At 43.9% G+C, this 26,190-nt stretch overlaps 1 protein-coding gene across 1 annotated transcript in view; it reads left to right on the top strand.

The window, feature by feature from the left end:
* The window catches only part of DRC7 (dynein regulatory complex subunit 7), a gene marked incomplete at its 5' end in the record, with an annotated part of 40,645 nt that extends 14,727 nt beyond the window's left edge, over positions 1 to 25,918 (top strand). Inside the window, 11 exons of the mRNA XM_081335892.1 lie at positions 4,393 to 4,521; positions 6,945 to 7,017; positions 7,687 to 7,815; positions 11,376 to 11,504; positions 12,942 to 13,171; positions 15,261 to 15,476; positions 19,380 to 19,490; positions 20,847 to 20,957; positions 23,654 to 23,848; positions 25,325 to 25,464; positions 25,579 to 25,918. Of these exons, the coding sequence (XP_081192018.1) occupies positions 4,393 to 4,521; positions 6,945 to 7,017; positions 7,687 to 7,815; positions 11,376 to 11,504; positions 12,942 to 13,171; positions 15,261 to 15,476; positions 19,380 to 19,490; positions 20,847 to 20,957; positions 23,654 to 23,848; positions 25,325 to 25,464; positions 25,579 to 25,672 (1,557 nt within the window). The 3' untranslated portion in view covers positions 25,673 to 25,918. The remainder of the gene's footprint in view (positions 1 to 4,392; positions 4,522 to 6,944; positions 7,018 to 7,686; positions 7,816 to 11,375; positions 11,505 to 12,941; positions 13,172 to 15,260; positions 15,477 to 19,379; positions 19,491 to 20,846; positions 20,958 to 23,653; positions 23,849 to 25,324; positions 25,465 to 25,578) is intronic.
* Between the last annotated feature and the right edge of the window lie 272 nt (positions 25,919 to 26,190).

Here is a 26,190-nt window from a genome sequence, read left to right as displayed (position 1 = left end):
AGGTTGCTCATGATGGGTATGAGGGCAAAGTCAAGAGGGAGGCCCACTCCCTCTCCATGTAAGGAGACCTAGCTTTGTATTCAAAGCTTCCTTAGCAATAGGATGGGAGACCCCCCAGGATAGGCCAAGAGGAGGGGGCAAGGGGATGGTGAAAGGGCAGCAGGGAAGGACTAAGGCAGGACTTCCCTCACACCCTCCCTCTCCTTCCTTCCTTCCTTCCTTCCTTCCTTCCTTCCTTCCTTCCTTCCTTCCTTCCTTCCTTCCTTCCTTCCTTCCTTCCTTCCTTCCTTAGAGTGGTGGGAAAATATTTGAGATGAGGGAGGGAGAAAAACAGGCAAGAAACGCAGCTGGGGAAGTGTCATCCTTCGTAAGGAATGAAGAAATGCACCATCGCCTGGATGTGGCCAGCACATGGCCCTCGCCTACTTCACATATCCGGCTTGGTGGGCTCTGGGGGAGGGGATGCCATGAGCAGTGTGAGAGTCAGTGTTACCTGCCCAATGCTGCCCAGCCCCCAGCCTGCCTGGTTTTGGCAGGCAGAGGGGCGCTCTCTTCACAGCACCGAGAGGCTGAGCCGGGTGGCATGAATCTGAAGAGAAGCGCAACGCTGCCCAGCCCCTAGCCTGCCAGAAGTAGGCAGGGCCATGTGCTGGCCACTTCCAGGTGATGGTGCATTTCTTCATTCCTCAGAAAGGGTGATACCTCCCAAGCATGCGCCCAGGGGGCAATGCCAATGCGGCAGGGGATGGTCCCTCGCTGTTTCCAGACGGCCTTGTGGAGCTAAGACTGAATGCGTTTCAGCATGGATGACCACCACAAAATTGTACATGGGCTCCCGGCCGGCCTGGGTCGGGGTCAAGGCAGCGGGGGCCGTTCCCTCACTGTTTTCAGGATGGCTTTGTGGGCCACATGAAACCACTTTGCAGGCCGGATCTGGCCCCTGGGCCTTCTGTTTGACATGTCTGTTCTAGGATGACACTTGAGAGGTGTGGGCAAGTGTACATGCGGACCCCAGAGAAGGGGTTGATTAAATCAAGTGATGTGGATTCAGTCTCTTCCTTTGAACTGTTAGCATTATAATTATGTTTTTGTTGTTGTTAGTTGCGAAGTCATGTCCGACCCATCGTGATCCCATGGACCACGTTCCTCCAGGCCTTCCTGTCCTCTACCATCTTCTGGAGTCCGTTTAAGCTCACGCCTCCTGCTTCAGTGACTCCATCCAGCCACCTCATTCTCTGTCGTCCCTTTCTTCTATTGCCCTCAACCTTTCCCAGCATGAGGCTCTTCTCCAGTGAGTCCTTCCTTCTCATTAGATGGCCAAAGTATTTGAGTTTTAGCTTCAGGATCTGGCCTTCTAAAGAGCAGTCAGGGTTGATCTCCTCTAGGACTGACCGGTTTGATCACTTTGCAGTCCAAGGGACTTGCAGGAATCTTCTCCAGCACCATAGTTCAAAGGCCTCAATTATGTTTACACTGTGTTAATTGAGTTGTGTGTGTTGGCTTGTGTGTGTTTGCAATTTGAAATATGTGTTTAATTAATTCTGATGTTTGTGTAGTTTTAAAGGATTTTGGAGGCTGTAAATTAGGAATTTTGTAGAGAACTGTATCAGTTAACGTAAGATTCCCTATACAGTATTTCTAACACAGTTTATAAAATTTATAAATTCTTCCCACAAGACACTACCATTCTGGATTAACAGCTGTCCAGTCTCTTCTTGAAGATCTCCAGTGATGGAGCATCTACAACTTCTGGAGGCTAGCTGTTAAACTGATTAATTGTTCTCACTATCAGGAAATTTCTTCGTAGTTGCAGGATGGATCTCTCTTTAACAATCTTCTGTATGCTACTTCTTGTCCTGCCCTTTAACAATTAATTAATAATTTTGTTTGTAGTTTAATAATTAGATTAACAATTTCATCATTTGATGGCATATTAATATGGTAACATTATTGAAAATTACAATTGCAGCAACAAAAACTAATGTAAACTGAAAAATTTAAAAATTTTAAAAAAGAAAGAAAATAGAGGAAGGGAAAAGAAAGGAAAAATAAGAATATAGCAAAGAGTAACTTCCCCTTCATCACAACAAGCATAAATTATTTTCATAACTTACCACATTTTCTTAAAATACAACATATGATCTCTCCTTTCTATATCCCATCTCTTATCTATAAACAAATCCAAAAAGCTTCATTAATTCAGTCCTCATATCAGCAAAGGTCCATAAAAGATTGCCAGTGATAATAATATATTTTACCCAGGTCACTCTCTTTATTTGTTATTTGCATATCTCTTTCAATTATTAAGATATCAAACAACTTTCTTTCGTATGTCCATTTTACAGTAACATCTTTTTCCATGCAATTGTGTGGAACCTGTCATTTTTAAATCTACTTTCAACTCGATCTTCTCACATAAAACTTGTTTCCTTTTTCCATAACATTTTTTTTAAAACATACTACATAGTACTATAAGGGACGTGGTGGCTCAGTGGGTTAGGACGCTGAGCTTGTCGATCAGAAGGTCGGCAGTTTGGTGGGTCGAATCCCGAGTGCCGCATAGCAGAGTGAGCGCCTGTTACTCGTCCCAGCTTCTGCCAACCTAGCAGTTCGAAAGCACGTAAAAAGGCAAGTAGAAAAATAGGGACCACTCCGGTGGGAAGGTAACAGCGTTCCGTGCGCCTTTGGCGTCTAGTCATGCCGGCCACGTGACCACGGAGACGTCCTCGGACAAGCGCTGGCTCTTCGGCTTTGAAACGGAGATGAGCACTGGCCCCTAGAGTTGGAAACGGCTAGCACGCGTGTGTGGGGGAACCTTTTACCTTTACCTTTTTACATAGTACTATTAAAATTAACTCATGGGTCCATTGTTCAACAATATCACTGTGTCCAATGTTAGGATATTTTGCTTCATTCTGTATTTGTAAGTTGAGCTTGAGCTGTCTTCTTTAATGATAATATTTAGTTCTTCTAGTTCCCTCTAGTATCCAATTTTTAAAGTCTTATTCTACTATTTATTTATTTTTTTAAAAAAAGAAAACTCAAAAAACAAATTCCCATGGGAAGGATTCTTTATACATAGTTCCAAAATCTTATTTCGTATTTACTTGGATCCTCAGCCCATTTGTTATTTTCTAAAATCAAAGTTTTAATCACCTTTTTTGACATTTATTGCAGATGTTTAAGTTCTCAAACTTGTGGTTAATATTTTCTTTTGGTAAGGATTGAAGGAAACTCATGTGGTGCTGTGAAATCTTTTGATCCAGAGGGTCCTTGGTGCTTACTGAACTTGCATTGGAGCCCTGCAATTGTCATAAATGTGAGCCAGTTGCCAAACATCCGAATCTTGATCACATGAGCGTGGAGCTGCTGCAAAGGACGTAACTGTGAAAAATGGTCAAAAGTCATTTTTCTCAGTGCCGTTGCAACTTCGAATGGTCCCTAAATGAACTGTTGTAAGTCGAGGACTACTTGTGTTTTCAAGAGTATGCGAGGCATTGTGTGATGAGCGTATCTGACCCTGTCATCACATTTAGTTAACCAGGGTTTAAAGTGTGTATGATTCACTCCTCTAAACTAGGGGTCCCCAACCCCCAGTTTGTGGACCAATACTGGGCCACGGCATGCCAGCAACTGGTCCGCGCAAACAAGAAAAGTCCCATCCACAGGATGCAGGCAGCACCACACACCCTCCGGTCCATGGAAAAACCTCTCTCCATGGAACCGGTCCCTGGTGCCCAAAGGTTGGGGGCCTCTGCTCTAAAGTAGTCATGGTCAAAAAATGTGAGGTGCAAGAGGGAACGTACCGCTGACAAAAGGACTCATTTTGTGTCTTTTCCTTCAATTCCAGGAGCTGGCCTCTTAAACATTTGGTGCTGAACCTTGCGGTTTCAAGCTGAATTACAGAGTTAACTGAATAACAGAGTTGGAAGAGACCTTGAGGGTCTTCTAGTCCAACCCCCTGCTCAAGCTGGAGACATTCCAGACAAGTGGCTGTCCAGTCTCTTCTTAAAAACCTCCCGTGACGGAGCACCCACAACTTCGTGTTGTAGGCGCTTTATCCCTGGAGCTCACACAAGCTCAGGTTTCCGATTTCAAGGAAGCCCCACCCCGCCCTAGAAATTCCTGCTAAATTGTCCCTGTTTAGACCAAGTCTAGCACGTAAGCCAAATTCCAGAAGTTACTCCTTTTCAGCTTCTCCTTCTCCGTCTACTGAGAAGCTACTCCAGAGGTTCTGTTGCAAAGGACAGGACACAGGGGGGTGGCCGAGCCTTGCAGACCCCAATTTTACATGAAGAACCTTTTGGATGAGGACAGAGATCCCGCCTTTGAATCTGGTCCCAAGGGGCAAGCTGCCCACAGAGAATTCACTCGGATCTGTTGATTTTCTAGGATCTTCAGTTTGATCTCGGGGACCCTGTGAGGTGGGAATTCATGCTTCCCAGCACTGACAAACCTCTCTTGTCCCTGCCAGAAATGGAGGAGGAGGAGGATCTGGGTGAAGATGATATGGAAGATTTGGTAAGGCTTGAGCTGACCACACGTGACCCCCAGTATCAACTGTTTGGCTGCTGAGTCTGTGCAATCCAGTCACCCAGATCACTTACAAAACTAATTGCTGTCTGCACACATCATACTAAGTTTATTCAGTCAGTTTTTCTTAATAAACTTTATAAAGTTTTTTATATAATGTCAAAGAATGGAATAGGGATAGAATAGGGTAGGGTAAGGTAGGGTAGGGTAGGGTAGGATAGAATAGAATAGAATAGAATGGAATGGAATGGAATGGAATGGAATGGAATGGAGGGGAGGGGAGTAGAGTAGAGTAGAGTAGAGTAGAGTAGAGTAGAGTAGAGTAGAGTAGAGTAGAGTAGAATAGAATAGAATAGAATAGAATAGAATAGAATAGAATAGAATAGAATAGAATAGAATAGAATAGAATAGAATAGAATAGAATAGAATAGAAGAGAGAAGAGAGAATAGAGGAGAGTAGAATAGACTAGACTAGACTAGACTAGACGAATAGAATAGAATAGAATAGAATAGAATAGAATAGAATAGAATAGAATAGAATAGAATAGAATAGAATAGAATAGAATAGAATAGAATAGAATAGAATAGAATAGAATAGAATAGAATAGAATATGGGATGGGACAGAACAGAACAGAACAGAACAGAATATGGGATGGGATGGGATGGGATGGGACGGGACGGGACGGGACGGGATGGGACGGGACAGAACAGAACAGAACAGAACAGAACAGAATAGAATTCTTTATTGGCCAAGTATGATTGTAAACACAAGGAAATTGTCTCCAGTGCATAAGCTCTCAGTGTACATAGAACAACAAAGTGATGGGTCATAGATCATAAATCAGAATTAAATCATTAATCATAATATAGAGCAACAAGTGATAAATCATAGATACTATAGGAGAAGCTAGTAAGAAAGATGAGAAGATGAGAGCGAGATGAGAAGATGAGAAAGATAATAGCAATAAGGTCTACTACATGGGTAAATATCTTTAGGCTTAAGATGATCCTGTGGGAATTAGTTGTTCCGCAGAGTGATGGCACAGGAGGATAATGTTGTTTTGACGTCCAATGTCCTATAATGGGGTCATGATGGAAGAAGTTGAAATAGATTATGTCTAGGATGTGAAGGATCTATTTCTCAGCCCTCTTTGTGGTTCGTGCAATGCACAGATCCTCAATCTGTACATTGCACAATTTGTTTTACATTCAATCAATCAATCCTTACTTTAGTATATTGCTTAGGGTTGATTAGTTTCTTGTGGCTTTTTTGTGTGTGAACTCAGCTCTCTGGGACAAATCATGTCTTGTGCAAATCCGGAACTGAAAGGTGCTGTCTGCAGACAACCCCAGACTGATGGCTGTTGCAAAAAATATGAACAATTCCTGAGAAAACTTTCTGTTCCGGGTTCAAGATATTAATAGGGCTGAAAAACAGATCAGCCTCCTTGGACCGGCTCCGCCAAACTTTGGCAGGATGATATGGTTGGTAATTTGGCGGAGGTAGAAGCAGGAATACTCAGGGTTTCTTAACACCAAGTATTAAAGTTGTGTGTTAAAGTGTGCAGTGCAGATGTAAATCAGATCACAATGTCAACTGTTCAGTTGGCAAATCCAGAAAAAGGAACTCCTGAGACATTATTTTACCAAGAGTATCAAACTTTACTGAAAAACCACATTGGCACAGAAGAAGCAAAACCAGCTCTAGGTTTCCCGTACAAAAGCAAGCGTACTTAATTCCCCCCTTCCCCTACGGGCCACCCACAGTCCATAATGTCCACCAATCATTTCTGCCCATATTGTTGTGGGAAACAGTCAGCCATGCTGGGACATCTGCTCGGTGTGTCCTTGAAAGGCCAGCAAGCCGACGGATGCTTGTATACCATCCCCCCCACACACACATTCCATCCTCCCTGTTATTGTCATGTTGCGAGCGAGTGAAGGAACAATGTAGGTGAACGAGTGAGTCAGTCTTGACAACTGTACTCACATAATACACTAAAATTGACTAAGGAGCATATGAAAGGTAACTTTTTCACATTTGTAATTTTTGCTTATGGAATCCATGCAATATCTTAGTCCAAATGGATTCTGGTCCAGATATATGATATATAAGAACAATGCAGCATAAATGTAAGCAATATATAAGCAACTCTAAAACTAAATCTTGCACCGATGTCTTCATCAATTGTTCAGTCAAGGGCAAAATGCAAGGTCCGTCGCTCTTTCTTCCGTCTGGCCTTATTGCCGTAAAGGTAGCCTACCAATGCTCAGTAGAAAACTTCTAAAAATAAAGCAAGGATTTTTGTTTGGAAAGATAATTTAGACTGTCAGATGCAGAGCAGGAGTTAGATCACATGGACCTTGGTAGATGAGCATTCTCACAGCTTTATTTATTGCACCCTGGTAGATGAAGGAGGAAGAATCGAAGAGTTTTGACATGCCTGCATCTTGGGTGGAACAGATCCATGTATCTCCCAAAGGTATTCTTGGGGTTCCCCCCCCACATCTTGACCTGTCTTCAGTAGGCAAGCTTGGTGAGGAAATGATAGCAATATTATCTAACCATCTCAGAAAGGGTCAGTTTGTAACAAATAGCCTATTATTGCAGGGCGCACATAACTAGCTCCTCCTCCTCCTTCTCTTCCTCTTCCTCTACCACCTCCTCCTCCTCCTCCTTTGAGATAGCTTGCCTGCAAATTAAGAAGGAGACTTTAGAAATCTGAGGAGAAGCTGAGAAGAAAGTCATCATGTTGAGCTCAGCTATCAGATTCCACTCAGAAAGGCTCAGGATTAGGGTTAGGGTCAGAGTAATTTAGGATTTTGGAGGCAAAGGAGGGATTGGGTTAAAAGAGAGTTAAGCATAGTTATAGTAAATCAGAAAAGTTCAATACGAAGTCAATGCATGCAATCAGCCTGGCAAGTAGCTACCCAGCCACATAGCCCATCAATTATTTCAAGTCAGTCAGGCACCCAAAAGGCCGCTCAATCTGCAGGTAGCTAACAGATCGGCAAAATCTGCAGTTAACTATCGGTCAACTACCAGACTGTTGATAGTCAGGAAAGAAAGAAATTGTAATTCCATCAATCTTTGGAGAATTTCATTTTCTTATTCTCACCCTGTACAAAGTCTTCTGTGCTCTTATCTCTAGAATTTGAGACTCGTTGTCCCCAAGGCAAGAAACTGATTCAGTATAAGAATGCCAAGTTGGAGAAATGGGCACCATATCTTAACGCCAACGGCCTAGTCACCCGACTCACGCTGTATGAAGATCCAGACTGTAAGTAGATTTAAAACGGAAGATCCCAGAGAGGATAGAATAGAATAACAGAGTTGGAAGGGACCTTGTGTTGTGATTCAGTGTCAGCCTGTGCTCCCAGCAGCTGAGTCCGATGAATCTGAGGAGGAGGAGGAGGGGTTTGGAGAGCCTTCAGTGTCAGAGGGAGTCTCTGATGCACTGCAGGACTCTCTGCCTGGCCCCTCCAGTCATGTTCCTCATGAGGCTCAGCTGTGTGAGTACCAGGTGTCAGACTCAGAAGAGTCACAGCTGAATCTGTTCAGAGATGCTAGAAGCAGAAGGCAATCCAGCAGAGCAGAGCGGAGAAAATCAATGAAGCAACTCAGTGAGAGGAGGAGAAGGCATTGAGAAGCCACGCCTTGGGACTGATAATAAAAGGGGAAGGCGTGGGCGGGGCTGGTTGCTGAAGGCAACCGTTTGGAGACATTCTAAGGGAATCCTGGTCTGTTCTTGCTACTTCTGTTTAACTCTTGTTTGTTGACTCTTGTTTGATATTTTGATTCATTTATTGAAGGAAATATTCTGTTGCTTCTTTGTTTGAACTGTAAATAAATTTGGGTTGAGTTTTTCCAGCCTATTGACTGTAAAAAGGAAAAAGGAGTTGTCTCTGACACACAAACAGGGCCGGTCGTAGGCTGGAACAGAACACCTTGTAGGTCATCTAGTCCAACCCCCCCGCTCCTTACCCAAGCAGAAGACCCTACTACAACGTTTCTGACAGATGGCAGTCCAGTCTCTTCTTGAAAGCTTCCCATGATGAAGCTCCCACAACTTCTGAAGGCAACTTCTGTTCCTTCAGAAATTGGAGGAACTTTATACACAGTGAGAATAAGAAACTGAAATTCTCCAGATACTGATGGGATTACAATTTCTTTCTTTCCTGATTATCGACAGCTACCCTAACCCTAACTCTGAGGCTTCCCTTCCTGAAACCATGAGTGGGATCTGACAGCTGAGCTCCACGGGATGACTCGACTGTTCTCACTGTCAGAAAATTTCTCCTTTGGGAGAAGAGCCCCATTCAGGTTGATGTAGCGTTTGGGATAATCCTCCGGTTGCCTTTCATAATTTTTATTAAGGTTTTTAAAAAGCTGATCTAAACCAAATTTGGAAGAGAGAGAGGAAGGGGAAAGAAGAAAAAAAAGAACAGAAAGTACAGGGAAAAGGAAAAGATCAGAAAGTGCAAAGACAGAAGGAAAAGAAAAAAGAATAAAGATGGCGTTCAATTTCTACCAAGAATTGAATTATGGGACCTTTGCGCCTGATGACTGGAAACAAGCGCTGTCTGTGCCTTTAGGAGCTGTCCAGGTTCTGATATTCAGTTGTATAAACAGGACTGATACTCAATTGTATAAACAGGAGTAGGCCAACTTGGCTCTTTTATGACTGGTGGACTTCAACTCCCAGAATTCCTGAGCCAGCCACCCTGAGGGGAAAGGGAGAGGTTTCCAAGCTGAGCCAGGCTGGCTCAGGAATTCTGGGAGTTGAAGTCCACAAGTCATAAAAGAGCCAAGGTGGCCTACCCCTGGCCTAGGCCGCTTTATGACTGGTGGACTTCAACTCCCAGAATTCCTGAGCCAGCCATGCTGAGGGGAAAGGGAGAGGTTTCCAAGCTGAGCCAGGCTGGCTCAGGAATTCTGGGAGTTGAAGTCCATAAAAGAGCCACACACACACACACACACACACAAACACTCACACATGCACACACACACACACACACACACACACACACACGACCTCAACTGAGCCCAACATATTTCCTGTAAGTGAGACACTTCTTAAGTGAGTTTTGCCCCATTTTACAACCTTTCCTGCCAGAGTTTCTAAGTGAATCACTGCAGTTGTTAAGTTAGTAGCATGGTTGTTAAGTGAATCTGGCTTCCCCATTAACTTTGCTTGTCAGCAGGTCTCAAAAGGGGATCATGTGACCCCTGGACCCTGCAACCATCATAAGTACATGCCAGTTTCCAAGCCTTTGAATTTTGATCACGTGACCCTGGGGATGCTGCAATGGTCATGAGTGTAAAAAAATGGTCACAAGTCACTTTTTTCAGTGCTGCTGTAAGTTTGAACAGTCACTAAATGGACCATTGTAAGTCAAGGACTACCTGTATAGAATCTGTCAGAATGGTATATAAAGTCCTCCTTCCCTTAAACTCTCAGGGCAGAGAAATATAAAGTCACATAGTCATATACAGATGACACCAAACTGACAGTAGCCCCCCACACCCCAGAAGACAAACTCAGGATCCAAAAAGATCTTGACAAACTTGAACAATGGGCCCTATCCAACAAAATGAGTTTCAATGTGGAGAAAAGCAAAGATTTACACTTAGGCAGGAAAAATTAAAGTACAGATTGGGTGAGACCTGGCTCAAAAACAGCAACTGTGAGTGGACGATCACTTGACTATGAGCCAGCCACGTGCAGCAGCAGCCAAAAAAGCTAATGCAATCCTGGGTATTATACAACAGCGGCGTAGAATCAAGATCATGTGAAGTATAAGTACCGCTTTATAAAACCCTAGTAAGACCACACCTGGAATACTGCAGCCAATTTTGGTCACCATATCACAAAAAAGATGTTGAGAGTTTGGGGAAAAAGTTCAGAGAAGAGCAACTAAGATGATCCAAGGCCTGGAGACTAAAACATAAGGAGAACGGCTGCGGGACTTGGGTTTGGCTAGTAGTCTAAAGAAAAGAAGAAATAGGGGTGACATGATAGCAGTATTCCAGTATTTGAGGGCCTGCCACAAAGAAGAGGGGGTCACATTATTCACCAAAGTACCAGAGGGAAGGACAAGAAACAATGGTTGGAAACTGATCAAAGAGAGAAGCAACCTGGAATTAAGGAGAAACTTCCTGACAGTGAGGACAATTAACCAGTGGAACAGCTTGCCACCAGAAATCGTGGGTGCTCCATCACTGGAAATTTTCAAGAAGAGACTGGACAGTCACTTGTCTGAGATGGTATATAGGTCCTCCTGCTTGAGCAAGGTCCCTTCCAACTCCATTATGTTCTATATACTATTAGTCTATTATTAATTCTTATCATTTTATTTGTTTGAGCAACTGAAAATGTTTCCTCAGTGAAAGACATGCAGCCACCAGTGTGCATGCTTTTTTTTTCTTTTCCTTCCCTCACTTTCTTCTAAATTTATATGACCACCAGGCTTATATATGGTTGTAGAAGCATAAGAGGCAAAGGATCCACACCAGAATAAACAATATCAACCAACCAATATCCTCACTCAAGAGGAATTCTTTCTTTCTTTCTTTCTTTCTTTCTTTCTTTCTTTCTTTCTTTCTTTCTTTCTTTCTTTCTTTCTTTCTTTCTTTCTTCCTTCCTTCCTTCCTTCCTTCCTTCCTTCCTTCCTTCTTTCTTTCTTTTTTCTTTCTTTCTTTCTTTCTTTCTTTCTTTCTTTCTTTCTTTCTTTCTTTCTTTCTTTCTTTCTTTCTTTCTTTCTTTCTTTCTTTCATTTCTGGGGGCCACAACCCTCTTGGGCGTACCACGAGCTGTTCTTCTTCTCTCTCCTTCTTCAGGTACCAAGGTGCTTGAAGTGAAAGAGTGGTTCAAGTACCGTGAAGACAAGTTGGACATTCGAGAATTAAATAAGCAAACCAATATCATAGCAGAGCAATTCCTGCCTGGACATGCCCTGGGACTGAAAGGTATCTGGTGCAACAAAGGCCTTGATTCTTGGCTGACTGTCTCTAGATTGGGCAATATTCATTCCATCCAGTCTGTCTGTCTGTCTGTCTGTCTGTCTGTCTGTCTATCTGTCTATCTATCTATCTATCTATCTATCTATCTATCTATCTATCTATCTATCTATCTATCTATCTATCTGTCATCCATCATCTGTCTGTCTGTCTGTCTGTCTGTCTGTCTGTCTGTCTGTCTATCTATCTATCTATCTATCTATCTATCTATCTATCTATCTATCTATCTGTCATCCATCATCTGTCTGTCTGTCTGTCTGTCTGTCTGTCTGTCTGTCTGTCTGTCTGTCTATCTATCTATCTATCTATCTATCTATCTATCTATCTATCTATCTATCTATCTATCTATCTATCTATCTATCTTCCAAAAGGCCACTGCAGCCGACAACTGAGCTATGGATTCAGTTCAACTCAGTTGACTCTGTGCTTAAGGCAGGACTAGAACTCACCGTCTCCTGGTGATTGGCCCAGCTGGCTTTCATGGCTAAGGCAGGACTAGAACTCACCATCTCCCAATGGTTGACCCAAAGGCATCCACCTGTTTTTCATGCGTAAGGTGGGACTAGAACTCACTGTCTCCTGGTGATTGGCCCAAAGTCACCCAGCTGTTTTTCATGCCTAAGGTGGGACTAGAACGGAGGTGGTTGCTAAACAAGGACTATCAGTATTTGCAGTCTGGTTTTGTCATTATGGCATTCCTAGATATTACAATATTTATGTGTTTCTTTTGCTGCCAGTCTCCCTTGAATGGTTTGTAAAAAGTTAGATAAAAAGAAACCTCACACAGGTAGTCCTTGACTTACAACAGTTCGTTTGGTGACTGTTCGAAGTTACATCGGCACTGAAAAAAAGTGGCTTATGACCATTTTCCACACTTAGGACCATTGTAGCATCCCCAGGGACACGTGATCAAAATTCAGACGCTTAGCAATTGACTCATATTTATGACGGTTGGAGTGTCCTGGGGTCACGTGATCCCCTTTTGCGACCTTCTGACAAGCAAAGTCAATGGGGAAGCCAGATTCACTTAACAACTGGGTGACTAACTTAACAACAGTGTCAAGAAAAGTCGTAAATTGGGGCAAAACTCACTTAACAACTGTCCTGCTTAGCAACTGAAATTTTGGGCTCAATTGTGGATGTAATTTGAGGACTATCTGTCCTCCAAACAGTAATGTGTACAGTGTGTATACAATATGTACCATGTGCAATACCAGAGCATCCTGGCGTCCGTTGGTCTATCTGTAGAAGTTCTGCAGTATTATTTGGGCGTTGCTAGTTTAGACCAGGAGGAAAAAAATAAGAAGGATGGAGATCCATCTCATCAGCTCTTCTCTACACTCCCTAACTGGAGATCCCATCCTGGGCCTCTCTTTGCTTTCCTAGCACACATGTACAAGACCATGGAGCCGGAGACCGAGCGCACGATGGAGTTCTACAACGAGACACGGGTGGATGGCCTTCAGAAACGTACAGAAACTTCCCAAGAGATGGCAGAGTATTTTGAAGGCCGCTTAGATTTCCTCAGCTACCGTCACACCGAGTTTGGCAAAAGAATCAAGAAAACGGCTACCAAGAAAACGGCTACCACCGAAAGCAACGCCCGACCAATTTTGGTAAGAACAGCCACCGTTGGCGGTATTCGGTTGATGTCCCGTAGCCCTTCGGAGACAAAACCTAGAAGGTAGGAAAACCCCAGCAGAAAGCTTTTGGGAAGGGGTCTTTTGAGGGAGGGGCATGATTGTCCTAGACTTCCAGTTCCATCTAAATGGATTGCGGTGGATATGAAAGTTTCTTCTGAGCAGATTTAATCCACAATAGAGGTGGGTTAATCTGAATGGTAGCATCTTACCAGCTGCGGTTGAAGATCTACCCAAACTCTTAAGTTGACTCTATTTAGACAGTCGCTTGTCTGAAATGGTATAGGTCCATGTTGGCGAACCTATGGCACGTGTGCCACAGGTGGCACGCAGAGCCCTCTCTGTGGGCACGCTCACCGTACCCAGTCCTAGGCCTCCAGCTGGCTTTAGGCCTCCACTGCCATGTGCAAAAAAAAAAAGTTCAATCAATCAAATTTCAACCTCTCGCAGGGAAAAAAAAAGATCTCACAAAGTTGGAATTGATTGATTGAACTTTTTAGTCCCACCCAGTCTGCCGTTACCACCGCAGCCACGCCCACACAATAGGCCACACCCACCTGGCACCCAACGATATATAAGTGGGTTTTGGGTTGCAGTTTGGGCACTCAGTCTCTAAAAGGTTCTATTCTATTCTATTCTATTCTATTCTATTCTATTCTATTCTATTCTATTCTATTCTATTCTATTCTATTCTATTCTATTCTATTCTATTCTATTCTATTCATTTTCCAGATTCTATTCTATTCTATTCTATTCTATTCTATTCTATTCTATTCTATTCTATTCTATTCTATTCTATTCTATTCTATTCTATTCTATTCTATTCTATTCTATTCTATTCTATTCTATTCTATTCTATTCATTTTCCAGATTCTATTCTATTCTATTCCTATTCTATTCTATTCTATTCTATTCTATTCTATTCTATTCTATTCTATTCTATTCTATTCTATTCTATTCTATTCTATTCTATTCTATTCTATTCTATTCTATTCTATTCATTTTCCAGATTCTATTCTATTCTATTCTATTCCTATTCTATTCTATTCTATTCTGTTCTATTCTATTCTATTCTATTCTATTCTATTCATTTTCCAGATTCTATTCTATTCTATTCTATTCTATTCTATTCTATTCTATTCTATTCTATTCTATTCTATTCTATTCTATTCTATTCTATTCTATTCTATTCTATTCTATTCTATTCTATTATTTCTTCTATATGCCATCTTGGGTGGACACACTGGCCTTGCTGCTCTCTGCAGCATTCTGTCTGCTGTCTATCCCTTGCTTGAGTTCAGCTGCTCTCCACATAAACAGTCCTCAATTTATGATCACAATTGAGCCCAAAGTTCTGTTGATAAGCAAGACATTTGTTAAGTGAATCTTGCCCCACTTTAAGACCTTTCTTGCCCCAGTTGTTGAGGGAATTACTGCAATTGCCACAATAGTAACATGGTTCCTAAGCGAATCTGGCTTCCCCATTGACTGCTTGTCAGAAGGCCGCAAAAGGGGATCACATGATTCCTGGCAGCGTGACCGTCATAAATATTGCTCCTCTCAGGTTGCTTCTATCCTTGATTAGTTTCTATCCATTGTTTTGTTTGTCTTGCCTTCTGTTGCTTTGGAAAAATAAATTGAGCCCCTCCTCTTCTTTGTGGCAGCCCCTCAAATACTGGAATACTTCTGTCATGTCCCCCCACCCACAAGTCCTCCTTTTCTCTAGACTGGCCATTCCCCAAATCCTGCAATTTTATAATATGTTTTAGTCTCCAGGCCTTTAATCATCTGAGTTGCTCTTCTTTGCACTTTTCTCAAAGTCTCAACATCTTTTTTGTAATCTGTTGACCAAAACTGGATGCAGTATTCCGGGTGTGGCCTTACTCAGGCTTTATAAAGCGGTACTAATACTTTGCGTGGTTTTAATTGAACAGCTACTACTTGTGCCCAAAGACCAGCATAGCTATCTTCCTCTCTGTGACCCATCCCAACGAACTCATTGTAAAACATTGGCGGTCAGGAGTTTGATACTACCCTGTCCTCTCCTGCTTGTTATACTTTCTAGAAAATCACCGAGAGATTCCACAGGAACCCAAGCAAACCAGCTGATGAAGATGTGGCCGAACGCATCTTTTTGATCTCAGAGGATAAGATCCTTCTGACTTATCATTGCAAGGAGAATTACATCACCCCTTCCAAGCGGGAGTTTACTAAGCGTTCCGAGGTGGATAGCAAAGGAAATAAGGTCATCATGAGCCGGGATATGTGCATCAGCTATCAGGTAAATGAAGGATACGGTACCTGCAGGTCATGTTGGATCCAATCCATGGCCTTAAATGGGACTTAAATGAATGGTTGCAGGACATAAATAGACTTTCGGGTTGAGTATCCGTCACTTAGAACCAGGGAGCTGAATTCGCTTCAGCAAATAATGTGGGTTGGTGGGATTCCTGATGGCTTAGTTAAGAGCTGCCTCACGCCACTCTTGGAGACTGACTAAAACTATGAATAGTCTTTGACTTACAAAGTTTGTTTAGTGACCTTTCTAAGTTACAGCATCACCGGAAATGTGACTTATGACCATTTTTCACACTTACGACCATTATAGTATCCCCAGGGATACTGTTTCAAATTTCGGATGCTTGGCAAACTGACTCGTATGTATGACGGTTACAGTGTCTCAGGACCAGGTCATCCCCTTTTGCAACCTTCTGAGCAACAAAGTCAATGGGGAAGGCAGATTCACTTAACAACCGTGGTTCTAACTTCACAGTAGCGACTGGGGCAGGGAAATTCATAACAATGGGGCTAAATTCACATTTAGGCTCAGTTTTGATCGTACCTGTATACAGCTAATCCTCACTTTACAACCTTTTGTTTACCAACCCTTCAAAGTTACAACTGCACTGAAAAAAATGTCTTAGAACCATGGCAGCCTCCTCACCGTCACGGGATCAAACTTTAGGGCAATTGGCATGCGTTTATGATTGTTGTGGCGTTCCAGGGTCATGTGGTCACCATTCATTTTTATTTTTTTTTATTTTAATTCCATTTATATCCCGCCCTTCTCCGAAGACTCAGGGCGGCTTACAAGCTTAGCAGTAGCCTTCATTCTATGTATATGCCTGCTTATTAGGGCTTTCACACACACCCCAAGCGGCATTATTACAAAGTCAGCTTAATTGTCCCCTGCCAGCTTTTGACAAGCAAAGTCAATGGGGGAAGCCAGATTTGCATAACGACCACACGATTCACTTAATGGAGTGATCCACTCAACAGCCATGGCCAAAATAGCCTATCTTGCTTAACGATGGAAAATCTGCTGCAGGTTGTCCTTGATTTACGATCATGTCATAATTCATAAGTCAAGCGCTACCTGCGTGCTCGCTGCAATTGCCTTCTGCCCTGGGAATTGTAAAACAAATGGCATGAATTCATAGGATTGTAAAACAATGAATTCAAATCAGTTGACACTGCCTGTTTTGAGACTCTGGGGCAGATAGGCGAAGACAGACCACAATTTACAATTCATATAACGTTTCTTCCCTTGAGTACCGCTAAGCATGATGTTTCCTGTTTAAGGAAACACCATAAAGCTGGTGTTGGGCTCTGTGTATCTTGTGGTTAATCACTCCGTTTTGCCCAGGCTGAGAAGGTATAGGAAGGAAAAGCAAAATCTGGGCTTTCCCCTGTACAGTGGTACCTCGTACTTGGCATTAATTGGTTCCTGGAGGCGTGACGATACTAAAAAGGACGAGTCCCAAACAAGCCATGTGACTTCTCATCAGAAATTGTGGCTGCTCCATTGCCAGAGGTTTTTAGGAAGAGACTGGACAGTTACCTATCTGAAATGGTATAGGGTCTGTTGCTTCAACAGAGGGGGTTGGACTAGAAGACCTCCAAGGTCCCTTCCAGCTCTCTCCTGATTGATTGATTGATTTTTTTCCTGACCACATCTCAGTGTTGCAAACAAGAATTCTCAGATAAAGTCATGTGAGAGACTCTTCAAAAGTAACCTAAACCAGAAAGTATTGGTTTAAATCTTGTGGGATCTATCTGGGCTTTCCATCCATCCATCCATCCATCCATCCATCCATCCATCCATCCATCCATCCATCCATCCACTCTTACACAGCTTGTATACCAGTGATGGCAAACCTTTTAGAGACCGAGTGCCCAAACTGGAACCCAAAACCAACTTATGTATCATAGGGTGCCGGGTGGGTGTGGCCCATTGTGTGGGCGTGGCCCTTTGGATGGGAGTGGCTGCAGTGGTAACGGCAGTCTGGATGGGACTAAAAAGTTCAATCAATCAATTCCAACTTTGCAAGTACTTTTTTTCAAGATGAAATTGATTGAACCTTTTTTTTTGGCACATGGCGGTAGAGGCCTAAAGCGAAAAGGTTTTATAAAACCCAGCTGAAGGCCTAGTACTGGGACGATGGTGCGTGTGCCCACAGAGAGGGCTCTGCGTGCCACCTGTGGAACGTGTGACATAGGTTTGCCACCACAGTTCTATACTATTCCAATCAGCTGATTCAAAAATTCTCAGTGCAACTATACCCTCTGTTTTGGCCAGGAAAAACTTTCCGTCCATCCCTTTTCCTATGTCAGTGACCTTCCCAGCATGGCTGACTTCCTGTCGGTTCTCTGCAGCCGTCCCCCTCTTCCGATTGCACCACATCGAGTACTAAACAAACGCTGAGTACTGGGGCAATATTTTCACATCAAAATGTGTCAAGGACCAAATTCCACGAGTTTTGAAGCAGTCAAGTACTGGGGTATCACTGTACTATTATTTTTTTTTGAAATTCCACCTTGGCATTTGACTCAGAAAGGATTAATTAGTAAATTATCCCTAAGGAAAATAATCCTAAGGAAAAGTCGTTTTTGCTAAAAGCAAAGAAGATAGTCAAAACGGAACATGTTTTGCCCATGTCCAGGCACAATGATTCAACCTACTTACTGTGATACATACAGATAGTCCTCAATTTACGACTGGTCATTTAACACTTTGCGAAGTTCCGATGGACTTCAAAAAGGATACTGACAAGGTGTCCTCAAGATTATGACTGCCGCCGTCACTACAACCCCGGGGGACTCGCAACCAAACTTGCAACTTACGACCAGTTGCATTGTCCCATGGTCACATGACTGGAGTTTCTGAAGCTTTCTGCCATTTTTCCAATAGGAAAAGTGCCCACTGGATACAAGGCTTTGAAACTATATCACCTGCCCCAAAAGCGCTGCCTGTGTTTGCAGTGGCCCGTAAGTCCCGCAAGATAAAATGCAAATAACTGCCATGAATGTAGAATAACGAGGGCCACTTTGGTGTAATCTTAAGGCATCAGGCTAAAAATCTGCAGCCCGTGAGTTCTAGACCTAATTGAATGGATGGGGGAAAAATGTAGAATACAGGTGGCCTCAACTTACAACAGTTCATTTAGTGGCCATTCAGTGTTACAACAGCACTGGGGGGGAAAAAGGGACCTATGACTGCTTTTCACACAGTCGTTGCAGCATCCCCACTAGTCATGTGATCAACATTCAGACGCTTGGCAAGTGGCTCATATTTACGACCGTTGCACTGTGGCTAATGTCACATGATCACCTTTTCCAGTCTTCTGAAAAACTAGGTCAGGGTTAGGTAACCTTGGCTCTTTTATGAGTCGTGGACTTCAACTCCCAGAATTCCTGAGCCAGCTTTGCTGGCTCAGGAATTCTGGGAGTTGAAATCCACGAGTCATAAAAGAGCCAAAGTTGCCTACCCCTGACTTAGGTCAATAGGGCAGTCAGATTCACTTAACAACCGTGTCACTAACTTAACAACGGAAGTGACTCACTTAGCAACTGTGGCTGGAAAGATCACAAAATGGAGCAAAGCTCACTGGACAACATAAACTTGGAGCTCAATTGTGGTCATAAGTCGAGGACTTACCTGTATACATTTCATGATCAAACGGTCTGTAAACGTGGGGTGGGTGGTGGGGGGTCATTTCTGGAAATATTTTTCAAAACATACACAGAAAGGAGAAAAACCATCCAATGATCTGCAGAGCACTGAGCGGGCTGGTTCTCCCCCATGGGCCAAATGTTCGGACTGGGTTCTGAATCTCCTTTGAACCTCCTTTGCTCAATTCGTTTTAGGGTTCATAAATCTGCTTTGGGGCTCATGTGTTCTCAGGCGGGGTCAGTGGAGAAAGATAAGAAGCTGTTCCATCTCTATGAAATGCTGGTGCAGCTGATGGAAGATGAGAAACATTCCCGGCATCAAGTGTGGGAATCTGAGATAGAGGTACGGGGGTTGGGGGGGAAGAGCGGGGAGATATTTTTTTATTGCCGGTGGCGGGTGGGGGTCTGTGAAGTCCTGCCTTAGGGTAAGTCCCTCTGGTTGAATGCACCCTGACCCACTTTCCCTGACTACCCTGTGCTTGCACACGTACACAGAGAAGTAATTGCTCGTTGCTTCATCGTGGGCGCTCCGTCACTGGAGGCTTTTAAGAAGAGACTAGGCCAGTAATGGCAAACCTTTTAGAGACCGAGTGCTCAAACTGCAACCCAAAACCCACTTATGCATCGTCGGGTCCTGGGTGGGTGTGGCCCATTAGGTGGGCGTGGCCTATTGGGTGGGCGTGGCCATGGTGGTAACGACAGACTGGGTGGGATTAAAAAGTCGAATCAATCAATTCCAACTTTGCGAGATCTTTTTTTTTCCCACGAGAAGTTGAAATTGATTGATTGATTGAACATTTTTTTTGTGCACACGGCGGTGGAGGCCTAACGCGAAAAGGTTTTATAAAACCTAGCTGAAGGCCTAGGACTGGGGCGATGGTGTGCATGCCCACAAATAGAGCTCTGTGTGCCACCTGTGGCATGTGTACCATAGGTTCGCCACCATGGGACTAGACCGTCACTTGTCTGAAATAGTATAGGTTCTCCTGCTTGAGCAGGGGGCTGGACTACAAGACCCCCAAGGTCCCTTCCAACGCTATTCAATTCATTTAGAGCTTCTCTCTTAATTACCCCCTTGAGGTTCGTTCCTGTTTCCCCAAGAAGGAGTCTATAATCCTGAACGTCTTTTGAACATTCATTCATGCTTTCAAATCATAGGCCTTCCCCCATCCCACCCACCCCTCCTTCTCACCCCTGATGTGTAATATTTTAGCACAGGGGGTCTACAAACCTGGCCGTTTTAAGTCCACAAGCTTTAAAGATCTATGCTGGCTGGAGAATTCTGGGAGTTGAAGTCCACAAGACCCTTACAGTTGCCACGTTGGCAACTTTCCAAGCTGAACCTCGGAGCTGTTCCCAAAACATAACCCTCCCCCAAAACATCAGAAAGGAATGGGATTGGACACAGATGGACCGTTCAGGGGGAGGGGGCTGAGGAAGAGGGGAAAGCCATGTAGGCTTTGGGCGGGAGTATTCAAATCCAGCTTTGCTTTTGCTGCAACTGCTCCAACTTAGTAAAAGTTAACCTTTCACTTCAGTCATGGAGTCGAGAGTCTTTCTTTCCTAAGTCCCTAGTCGGGCCAGCTTGACAAATTGGTTTTGCTGCACCTGCAGCGGTTGAATGAGATGGTCAACCTTGGGTTGCCTTCTGTGGTCAACCTTCTGTGATTCTCTCTCTGATATCTCCGTGCCATCAAAGGTTCTGGACCTTCTGCGGATTCGAGGAGAGGAAGAGGCTGCTAGCAAGTTGAGCGTCTCCATTTATGACACAGAAAGGAACGAGAAGAGTAAAGAACATCGTGAAGCCATAGTAAGATGGAGGTTCTTTGGGATCGACCTACACAGCATTTATGAGCCGTTTCCTCATCCTTGGGAAAATATCAAAACTAGCAAGGCATCAGGGATTGAATTATGGGAATTCTTAGCATCTTAGTTGTCACCCAAGGTTCTTGAGAAGGTCAGAAGAACTATGGCACAAGGGCAGGCAACGTCTGTGTGTCCGAGGACAATAAATACTGTACCTCCCAAGTTCTGGATGTAGCAAGAAGTCACAATGATATCACAGGAGGAATTGGAGGGAAAACCTGAATTCAACAATATTTCTGGTGGTTTTGAGAGGAAAATGGGAAGGAGAGTCCTTTGGAAGGCAAACCTGCTCCCCTCATTAACCCATCAGATTTATTTTTTTACACCCAGCCCCGGGGCAGAACGAGACAACTCGCTGCAGCCAACATGCCGCGGTCAGCTTGCCATGGCCATTTCATCACGGCCAACTCATTGTGGAAAAACCCACCATGGCCACCTGGCCACAGGACAACTTGCTATGGGGCAAATCAACAATTCTATTTCATTATTTAAAATAGTTAAAACATTATTTTAATTGTTGCCATTCACCTTTCGTTCTGTCCCTCCTTTGGCATCCTTTCCTTAATGATTGCATTCCACTGTTTCTTCGATATCTTGTCCTGTGACGAGATGGCCAAGGAGAGTTGTCGTGGACTGCACCCCTGGGGCTGTTTTTCAGTGCCCTTGTTGTCAAATTCTTACAGCACAATTTCTGAGTATTTTTAGCACACCCTTAATCATGCAAGTTAAAAGCAGACAAATTCATTCACAATTCATAAAAAGGCTTTTTTTAAAATAATAATAATAATAATAATAATAATAATAATAATAATAATAATAATAATAATAATAATAATAATGTAAAATAAAAAATAGGCTGCCAAAATTTGGTTGTCTTGCCACAAATATTAGGGTGCTTCCCTGTTTTGAAATGTTGAATATTTCAAGAATGCTTCTTCCTGAAATGGAGGTGCTGTGGTTAGAATGCGGGACTGCAGGCTACTTCTGCTGCCTGCTGGCTGCCTGAAGATCGGTGGTTCAGTTCTAACTGGCTCAAGGTTGACTCTGCCTTCCCTCCTTCCAAGGTCAATAAAATGAGGACCCAGATGGTTGGGGGCCATAGGCTGACTCTGTAAACCGCTTAGAGTGGGCTGTAAATCACTGAAGCAGTATATAAGTTTAAGTACTATTGATACTGCTCTCCCTTCCCTTCCCTTCCCTCCCTCCCTCCCTCCCTCCCTCCCTCCCTTCCTTCCTTCCTTCCTTCCTTCCTTCCTTCCTTCCTTCCTTCCTTCCTTCCTTCCTTCCTTCTTTCCTTCCTGAAGCGCAGTGGTTAGAATGCAGTATTGCAGGCTGACTCTGCCAACTGCCAGCAGTTCGATCCTGACCAGCTCTAGGTGAACTCAGCCTTCCATCCTTCCGAGGTCGGTGAAATAAGGACCCAGATTGTTGGGGGCAATTATGCTGACTCTGTAAACCGCTTAGAGAGGGCTGTATAGCACTGTGAGGTGGTACCTAAGTCTAACTGCTATTGCTATTGCTTTCCCGAATGTCTTAAATGCACAATATTTTCTGTGTCCTGTAAAAAAAACCTGCTGAACAGTTTTGTGCACCTGGGATGCAATGGAATCCGGGGTGGAGTTAGGGTTTCTTGGTTCCTATAGAGCAGGGGTAGGGAACGATGGCCCAGCTGGCTCAGGAATTCTGGGAGTTGAAGTCCACAAGGAATAAAGTGACCGTCATTCCCCATCTCTGCTGTAGTGAGTAGGGAAAATGTTCTTGATGGAGATACGTAGGACCTGTTACCTAGGCAAAAGGAATTGAAATCTTTTTTGAAGTTTAAAGAACAACAATAAGAAGGGGCTAAGGCAGAGACTTCCTTAAAATACTGAACTATTTTTATCCAGGGTAGCATAAAGTCTCTTGCCTTGGGCAGAAGGTCGGACTAGAACAGTGGTTCTCAACCTTTTCTTTGCCATGGACCCCCTTTAAATACCTTTTACAGCCACGGATCATGAGCACGGACTCCCTAGAGACTTAAAAAGGTAAAGGTAAAGTTTCCCCCACACATGCGTGCTAGTCGTTTCCGACTCTAGGGGCCGGTGCTCATCTCCGTTTCAAAGCCGAAGAGCCAGCGCTTGTCCGAGGACGTCTTTCGAACTTTACGTGCTTTCAAACTGCTAGGTTGGCAGAAGCTGGGATGAGTAACAGGCGCTCACTCTATTACACGGCACTCGGGATTCGACCCGCCAAACTGCCGACCTTCTGATTGACAAGCTCAGCGTCCTAACCCACTGAGCCACCACGTCCCTCTCTAGAGACTTAATTCAAGATTTAAATCATAACATTTCTTCAAGGCTTTGCAAACCCCCTGTGAAGACATCGTGGTCCCCCGTTAGGGGTCCTTGGACCCCAGGCTGAGAACCATTGGACTAGAAGACCTCCAAGGTCCCTTCCAGCCCTAGGATTCTATGATCTGTGATTCTATAAGAAGAATAGAAGGTGTACCATAATCATCCTTGCCAGATTCTGTGATGATTGCCAGTCTCAATAAAAAAAATGGTTTTAGCCTTTCTGTAGAATTGGATTTTACCGTCTGGTCTACCCAGTGGGGCTGTCAGCTGCCCATCAACCATATTGGTCTGTCCCCTTCCTCTCCAGGAGCGTCAACAGCAAGAGGAACGCCAGCGCCAGGTGGAGCAGGAGCTGGACTACCTGGCGCCCTTCCTGATTCAGGTGGGAGGCCTTGAGAAGATGTCCAAGTGGCTCGCTTTGCGTCTGAAAGAAGATTGCCTGAATGACTTCAAACATCGTCTCGTTGACAAGGCCAACCTCATTCAAGCACGATTTGAGAAGGTATCTAGGCAGTTGTTGGACCTCTGGCTCTCCCTGGCTCAAACCAAGGGTCTTCAAACTTTTATGACTTGTGGACGTCAAGTCCCAGAATTCCACAGCCAGCATAGCTGGCTGAGGAATTCTGAGAGTTGAAGTCCACAAGTCATAAAAGGGCCAAGTTTGAAGACCTCTGGCCCAAACCAAGAGCTGGCTTGCCTAGACAGGCATTTCTACTTCTATGGACCAAACTGCTCTCCGGGGGCTCTTGTTGATGTCTCTGTAAAGCACCCTTGGTCTACTGGAACCATTACGACTTCACTGGTTTTTCTCGGTGGAAGGGGAAGGATGGGCTATGGGAGTATGGCCAAGACAAAGGGGTCTCCTAAAGCTTCATGCTCAGGTTCCATCAGTCTGTTTCCATTTCTTTGTCTCCTCAACTGCTAGCACACTGATTCCAAACAGGGATGTCTGCAGGAGATGTTAAAAAAAAAGTCAAAATGGTGGTAGTGATGTTGAGATCAAAGCTCTGTCTTTTATTTTAAGTGGAACTTGAATTGCATCTCTACTTTTTTATTTGCCAAACACTGCAGATATTTTGATCTAAGTCTATCATTGTTATCTAGAGAGCTGATGATTGAGTGGGACACAAACTTTCTCTTTAGATTGAATCATTGTTACCCACATGACTTAGGCACAAGCCTAAAACATCCGGTTCCTTCTTCTTGATGGCCACTAGATTGTTCTGACCCTTGTCCCACTACTTCCTGGCCTTCTCCTCCTCCATTGGCATTCTCAGATTCATGTAGACTGAGATCCCAACTCTTCTTCCCCAGCTGAGTTCTGACACACATCACTGGATCATTGGCCATGCTACCCCCCCCTTCCATGTATGCAAGTTTAGCAAAGCCTGACACTCCACAAACAATCCCATCAACAGACACATCGACCTACAACTAGCCTATGAAGCCCTGAGAATTCAGATCAACTGCACAACCAACCAGTGATGGCACCGACCCTCAACCAAGCCCCGCAGCCCCGCACAACCAGGGCTTCACCACCCAGTGACCCTCACCTGATGTGACCTCCCCATCACAAGACCTACCGACCCCACAATGCCCTTATAAGAAGGAAGAAGAGCACCACTTTCCCCTAAATTCTACTGAAGATGTTACCTAGCCTGGTAACGAAATGTTCAGAAACCAATCCAGAAGCTCAGAGAACAAACCTCCACCCTCACACATATATAGACTAGGCCACAGTGGGGCTGTCCTGTTCTGTGTTGGCCTACTTTGGAACCCAGCCATTGTCTGAACCAGACAAATCCATTAAACTAGAATATGGTTTATTTGGAAGGCTTTGCATGTTACATGCTCACAACCATCGTCATTTGTTGGTGAAGCAGATTTATCTGCGGTGTGAACCCAGCCATTCTCCCTCTCTCCCTCCCTCCCTCCCTCCCTCTCTCTCTCTCTCTCTCTCTCTTCCCCCACTCCATAGGAAACTCAAGAACTCCAGAGGAAGCAGCAGTGGTACCAGCAGAACCAACTCAACATGACTTTGGAGGATGAAGATGCCTATCTGAACTTCTGCTCAGAGGCCATGTTTCGCATCCGCATTTTGGAGCTCCGACTGAGCAGGTATTGTGTGCATGGGACTTAAGGCCAAAGAGAAGAAGGGACAAAACCCAGCCAGCATCACTGGTGACACAATTAATGAAATTGGAACAGTAATTGCTTGTCTTTCTTCACCAGGCATAAAGAGAGAGCACCGCTGAAATATATAGCATTGGAAGAGAAGCTTTCCAAAGATCCTCGTCTCTGTGAATATCTTAAATTTTACGTTTGATTCTTTTGTGAGTCATTTCTGGGAAGTGCTCCTCAAAAGCCATATGAGTTTGACAAAACAATTCCAAATATCTTTGAAGGACATTTTATTTTTCTCAGGCCATTATTCACTTTCTTCCTTTCGATAAACTTTTGGAGCTTCCTGGTAAGAAAACACCAAGGAGAAGAAACTTTAATTCTTTGAATCTTTCAATGGAGCAACACTTTAAAAAAACTCTGGGTTTTGATAGCTAGATATATGTGTGAAAGATAGCAAGACTCTCAGACCACCTTCTCCTCCTCCTCCTCCTCCTCCTCCTCCTCCTCCTCCTCCTCCTCCTCTTCTTCTTCTTCTTCTTCTTCTTCTTCTTCTTCTTCTTCTTCTTCTTCTTCTTCTTCTTCTTCTCCTTCTCCTTCTCCTCCTTCTCCTTCTCCTCCTCCTCCTCCTCCTCCTCCTCCTCCTCCTCCGCTTCCTCCTCTTCTTCCTCTTCCTCTTCAATGTTCTTCTCTTATATATTTTGTTGCATGTTCTACTTCTCT

Source organism: Vipera berus (genome assembly GCF_964194415.1).
Source record: "Vipera berus genome assembly, chromosome: 10".
Classification (NCBI taxonomy): Eukaryota; Metazoa; Chordata; class Lepidosauria; order Squamata; family Viperidae; genus Vipera; species Vipera berus.
Note: the sequence above shows the minus strand (reverse complement) of the source record. Positions and strands in the feature narration are given on the sequence as shown.